Source organism: Cibotium barometz, chromosome 9, assembly GCF_041138505.1.
Source record: "Cibotium barometz isolate CiBa-2024 chromosome 9, ASM4113850v1, whole genome shotgun sequence".
Lineage (NCBI taxonomy): Eukaryota > Viridiplantae > Streptophyta > Polypodiopsida > Cyatheales > Cibotiaceae > Cibotium > Cibotium barometz.
The window spans coordinates 58,654,282-58,661,028 of NC_141054.1; the positions used below are offsets into that span (position 1 = coordinate 58,654,282).

At 44.5% G+C, this 6,747-nt stretch overlaps 1 protein-coding gene across 1 annotated transcript; it reads right to left on the reverse strand.

Moving 5' to 3' along the window:
* Positions 1 to 2,409: 2,409 nt before the first annotated feature.
* LOC147635767 (uncharacterized) lies at positions 2,410 to 5,706 on the reverse strand. The gene is given in 2 exon segments (XM_086803171.1): positions 2,410 to 3,336; positions 3,338 to 5,706. Coding segments are annotated over 2 exon segments (2,829 nt in total). The 5' UTR covers positions 5,600 to 5,706; the 3' UTR covers positions 2,410 to 2,769.
* Positions 5,707 to 6,747: the final 1,041 nt, after the last annotated feature.

Sequence of the window (6,747 nt, forward strand, 5' to 3'; positions counted from 1 at the left end):
TGATTTTAGGGACTACCCTATCACAAGTCACATAGGAGTCCAAACCAAGTGGTGTATATCCTATTTCCTTAATGACCACCAAATGTGGCAAGAGTAGAACATGGTCTCACCTAGAGATTTCTTCACAACATCAACCCTAGGCTCATGCCAATCAAAATAAGGTGGCCCTAGTGGTGTAAATTCTTATGCATGGAAGGCAAAGGGCCCATCTACAACATCCCGTACATTGATGGACCCACACCACTCACCACCATGGAGACCACCCCAAGAGATGCGGTTTGGAATGAAGAACTTTAATGATGTCTATTACACTAAGGTCCCTGACCCCGAAACAGTGGCCACATGCTAGTTCTTCCAACTCATCATTGAGAAGGTATCCAAGAACTAATTTAAAAATAAAGAGTAGCTCATTTTGACCTCAATAATGGTCTCAACTTCCACCATTAGATACATCTTTATGGCATGGTTAAAAACTCCTATTAAATACATGCTAGATACCTTGACACCCCTTGATATCTTGCGGTGATGTATCTTTAGCTTTCCCACAAGCCCTTTACATTGGATTTCATGATTGGTCAAGAAAGATCCTAATCAAGAGGATTAAGCATGATGAATGAAGATGAAGAGTGATTAGAGTTAAGCACACGTGATAAATCAAGAGCTCAGCATAATGATAATGTAGAGACTGGAGAAAGACTTGTAAATATTTATTGGATGGCAACCCATTTATAGGCTTGGTATAAAAGTAATTAAAAAGTGATTAAGAGATAATCACATCCGCCTAATCCAAAATTTGCATCAAAAATAGCACCCATTGCCTAGAATGGAGTGCAACCTAAGATACCATCCACAAACTATGGCTATCCTACAGGTGTGGTCATGCCCAAAAACCTTGTGCCAATTAAGTCCTTTAGCCCATATAACCATATGCCCATATCCCCAACGTCACATGATATTTTTGTGTATTATTTCAACACCCTCCCTAAATAAAATATCCATGGATACTATGATGTCAATTCTAGCTCTAGTTACTATTTAGAATGCTCGTTATTATGATGACCATCCTAGTGCCCATAGGTCTGATTCATGGAGGTTTACAATGCCAGTTATAATGACAAATACTAGACATCTAATTATGATTACATTTCACTTAGGATAAAGGAGTGACCAATAGGTAAGGCTAGGCTCTATCTAGTCTAGAAAGCCCAGTCATCTTGAGAGAAATTGACCTCTATTGAGGTATTTTCTTCTTTCTCCTTTACTTCTTCACTTAAATTATCTTGACTAGTAAGAAGTGCCTTTTGTGCTTTGTTTATGAAGAAACAGACTTTCTCTTCATGCCTTGGTTTTCCATATAATTTGCAAACTTCTTAAAGCCTCCTTTGTTAAAGAAATCCCATGAGTTTGTGTTACCTTGACTTTATTGAACTCTTTTAGCAAAGATGCTTCCACATCCATGAGTGTGGGTGTAGGCAAGTTGGTAAGAGTAGTAACAATGTTACTATACTCTTTCAGAGAGAGACTCTTTGAAAGAACTGCTATGATGACATCTTCCTCAAGGTGTTTGTTGATACCTACTAGCTGAGTTAAGATATAGTCTCTTCATGTAGTGAATATGAGTTGAAAGAGACTCATGTGAATTCATCTCTAAGTTCAAAAAATTTAATGACAGCAAACTGATTTTTGAGTTTTTTTTATTAGGCTTCAGCTAAGTGTCAAGAGTATTCTATGACTCTTCAGAAGTTTCTTTTCCATCTATATGATGGATATAAGTGTCACTAAGGTTTAAGGCAATGATTACTAGTGTCTTTTCATCCTTAGTTACCCAAATACTCTTTCTTCTCTGGTGGTAGGCATTCTATCTTTTCCATTTGTGACACCCCAAGGTTCAAGTTCCTCATCAAAGTAAACTTAATTTTCGTTCCTCAAAACTTATCAGTCTTGAATGAGTTAAACATGATGTGGGTGGATCTTATTACTTGAAAAATTTATCCGAGAAAAGTGTCTAAAACCCTTACAAAGATATCTAAATGCAAGATTAAAAACCACCTTCTCATATACAAATGCATGTGTAGTAAGAAAATCTAAAAACCCCATTTTCTTTGCATAAGAATAATAATAAGGTTTGCATTTGCCTTTGGATTTTCTGACCTTTTTCCTTGGTTTAATATATTTTGCATTGGACGACTCACATGATGAAGGCATGATTAATATGCACTAATTATCTGAGAGCTTCCACCATTAATCACAGATTAGTGAGAAAAACTCACTATTTTTGGAGGCAAAAAATGGAGGCTCTTCGGAGGATCAAATTGAAGCCCTTCCACCAAAATATGAATCAAATCCTTCAAACCGTTGAATTTTCTGTGTCTAGATAAGGCTCAAGCTTATAAGCATAAGATTAACCGAATTAATCCAGTTTTAATCAAGGGTTTGTGACCTGAAGCGGCTGCAAGAAGCCACCACATGCAAAAGGATGACGCCATTTTGCCATGTTACCAATTTTTATTTTCCACTGGAAGCATCCTCTGATGGACTGGTTCAGACCAGAAGCCATCCTACGAACGTGCGTATCCTTTGTTCCGAATTTAAATCAATATCCGAATTCATCAACTAAATTACCAAAAAGATTTTTAGCATGCAAGATTAAACTGTCTATTTACAAGAAAAACCAAGCAACACATACTGTAGGCCTTCTATACAGGCTTGCAGTCACACCCAACTAAACCTTTTATTTGTCTTACATCACATGATTATTTATTAGCCTTCTCAATTTGTTTCAAAGAGTTTCTTCCTGATGTTCTCCTTGATTTTTTGTTGCATTTCTGCACTGATTTTGGCATTCTCAGTCAAAAAGTATTGAGCTTTCGTTGCCAGCATCTCCCATTCTGCATGTCGCTGTTTGTAGTGAGTTTCAAGCAAATGCAATGCTAGGAAAATCCCAACTACTGGATGATCCACCCCATGCTCTTGGCTAACCGTCTGCAGGGTTTGCATGGTGATGGTAGTCGATGATAATGGTATGATGGCATACACTATGTCAATAAGCATGGGTGTTAAGTGCCATACCCCATTGGCTGACTGTAGCTGGATGAGGTCTCGGAAAATGGATTCTGCATCTTTTGATGTCGTCTGCTGCAACCGCCCTGCTGTTACCTCATGATCTGAAGACTGCAACTGCACTTGTGGCCATCTCTTGTCGCATCTGGTCAGCATCTCCCAGTGCGGCACGGAGTCTGACACCTCTTCGAATCTGAGGTGCGAATGCACGGCCCAGCTTTGCTTTCTTCTGAACGGAAGCACCCAAAAGTTGAGCACGTGCAAAATACATAGGTGATGATGATCTGCATGAATAAGCCATTGCATTGCCCATAGATATACCCTGTAGAGCAAGGGTAGAAGATGGCATCATCCCATGCTCTTCACCTGAGTTGCACGATAATGTCATCTCCTCTGTCTCTGTGTCATTCCCATTATTATACACCACCACAAAGCTGGTTCTACTACTAGTGAGGGTGTGCTTCATAGCCAGTTGCAAGATTTCATCCTCAAATTTCTTCCTCACCTCACTTTCCATGGACGGCAATCGATCTTCGAGTTCTCGTATTCTTTCCCTTGCTGCCAGAGTGTGTATAACTCCTGCCTGTGTGATCTGGTCACCTGTCAGCACCACAGCTTGATGCATGTGGTCTACCTCATGCGGATGGTTGCTATGGGCCGTGATGTTAATATCACACTTTAGCTCTGGTTTCTGACCTGCCTGTGCTTGTTGCCATACAGTCTCTGGCAAACAAACATTCAATGCATGCAACACATGGCGGCTGCTCATGAAAATAGCAGGAGCTACTGATGGGCACTGCAGGAAAGAGGAGTTTGATGAAGGCGGCAAGCTTACCGATGTGGACACTGTGTTGAAACCACCCTCCTGATTTGTGTTGCTTCCTGCAACAGGGCCGTTGAGCTGCCCCCAGTCCACAGTTACATCTGTGAGCACCGGTTGCATTGCTCTTGCTACCTGTCTTAAAACCTTCTCCCTCATATCTGCCCCTCCCCCATCGTGTGCTGTAACAAACTCGCATTTGCCCCGTCCAGCTTGCGCAAGCTTCTTGCAAAGCAGTCTATCTACAGACCCCCCAATCCCAAAGGTGAACAATCTTATGTTGATAGCATGCTGGGATGTGAGCTGAGCTAGCTGCTTCACATTAGATACTTGCCCATCTGTCAGAAGGAAGATTTGACGCGGATGTGTAGGAAGGAGGTTGGAGGTAAGTGCATGATGAAGGGGTGAATAGATCTCGGTGCCACCAAGGTTAGCTTGTAGCTTAGAGACATACTGGGAAGCTGCTGACAGTGATGTGTCATCATAAGCCTGACTGGTAGGGAACAATGAGGACCAGCTACTACCAAAGATGAGGATGTTGAAGCGAGAATGAACGGGCAATGAGTGCAGAAGCAAATGCATACAATCACGCACACATGTTATGGAGGAACCACCCATACTGCCAGAGCAATCTACCAAGAAGATGAGCTCACAACGCATTTGAGTGGCTGATAGCATGTCAAGGGGCGGGGGGATAAAAGCCAAGCTGACAGCTGCGGTACGGTTGGTCATATCCAGCTCACAGAGGACACGAGGCTCAAAGCAACGCTGCTGTTCGACGAGAAGAATGAAGTCTTTGGAGAGAGAGCAGGCGGAGACAGAGTGGAAAGATGCGGTGGCATGGTTTGAAGTGCCAGCTATTTGGTCGATCTTTGTCTCGTCGGGATGGCTAGGGCATAGGATGGAGAGAATGGGGGAGGGCATAATGACAGTGAGGTCAATGGTAAGATCTCTGAGCTGGCCCTGTATGGTGGGGTCTGGAGGAGTGGGCAAAGTTGGGGGATGGGTGACGGATAGGGGCTGGCCTGTGAATGTGACCATGGGATGGCTCATGTCATGCTGCATGTGGCATCCATGGCAGAGGTCATAAGAGCATGTATGGCAATGGTGGCGGGGACCGACGATGGGGGAGCAGAGGCAGTGGTGACAATAGTAGCCAGAGTGAATGGCATTGTGGGGAGCTGGATCTGAAGGGGGGAACGGCGGCGTTGGGCCAGGGTTGGCAGGGATGTACTTGGGGGCAATGATCATGGGGAGGGTGAGGCGGTTGTGTCTTCCTTGTTGATCCAGGAGGGTCAAGTAGGTGATGGTGATGGTGCAGACGCTGCCGGGGTTGAGGTTACCGATCTTACATTGGAAAATATTATCGGAGGATTGGTCCAGAAGCATGGCTGGGCGGTTGTGTGCGATGGCGGAGTTGTACTCAGCCCGGGCTTCCGCTTTCTCTCTGATGCGGCCTTTGCGGATGACTCCATCCAGCTCTGCGGCAAAGGAGAAAACAGCACTCTCTTCATCGAGAGGGAAGATGTACACGCATTCCAGTGGACCTGGATCTCCGGCAGCTTGAGACTCCTGGAGGTTGACGTAGGTCTGCTGCACCTTCACCTCGGCGCACAGATCATAGAGTGTTGCGTCCACGCTCACAGAGAGCAGTGGCACTTGATGGTAGAGATTGCTGCTGCGATGCAACCAGCACAGACCCGATACCGCAGTCGCCATTCTCGTTCACAAAAGCACAAACAAGGACACAGAAGGGGGATAGAGGCAGGCCTTATAACAGAAGCCCTCCTGCCCGTTCCAAACTTGCAACGCACGTTCGCCGACGCTTTCCTCGTAACCGCGGAAAATCTTTCGGTCAAGAAATACTCAGAAGCCCTCCTGCCCGTTCCAAACTTGCAACGCACGTTCGCCGACGTAACCGCGGAACAGAAGCCCTCCAAACTTGCAACGCACGTTCGCCGACGCTTTCCTCGTAACCGCGGAAAATCTTTCGGTCAAGAAATACTCACTTTAATAGAATATTAATTATGTATCTAATTTATTAGTGAGTATTTCTTCTTGATTTATTCTAAACAAATCTTCTAAAGATTATTCTTGATTTATTCTCTAGACAAATCTATGATTATCTTTACTATCTTTTACAAGGCTTATCTCCCCTATGACACGTGCCACAAAAGAATGGGGGATGGCGCCTCTTCACGTCCACGTCAGTCGTCTGCCAGTCCACGCCACATGTAATCGATGCTACGGCAGTTATCTCTGCGCCAGCATGTCCATGCCGCCTTCCACGCTGCCGTCCATCGCTGCTGCTGCTGGCGACCGGTTGCAGGCGTCGCTACAATTCGCGCTATCAGGCTGTCGTTGCTCGCCACAATTCGCTCGGTCCTCTCCCCTCCGACTCACTGTGTGCGTTGGTGAGTCTCTCTCTCTCTCTCTCTCTCCCCCAGTGTGTGTCTCTTTGTCTCACTATGCAGATGGCGCTTGCAAACGCCTGGTGTTTGTTCGTCGTGCGCTGGTGAGCTCTTCTACTGCCACCTCTGTTTGATGAAGCTCTTCTGCTGTCTGCCACCTCTGTTCGAGTACTCTTGCAACCGTGGTGAGTCTCTCTCTCTCTCTCTCTCTCTCTCTCTCTCTCTCTCTCTCTCTCTCTCTCTCTCTCTCTCTCTCTGTGTTCACATGCACCTCCGTTTTTACAGACGGCTGCAACCGTGGACATGCAGAGTTACTCTCTCTTTTGATGTAGAGTTACTCTCTCTATTCGCATGCAAAGTTCACGTTTAGTTATTTTTTTAACAAAAATATTATCATTGTGTGGTGTGTGCGTAGATAGTTTTATTTGATATTTTTTTATTAATTTGGATAAAAAG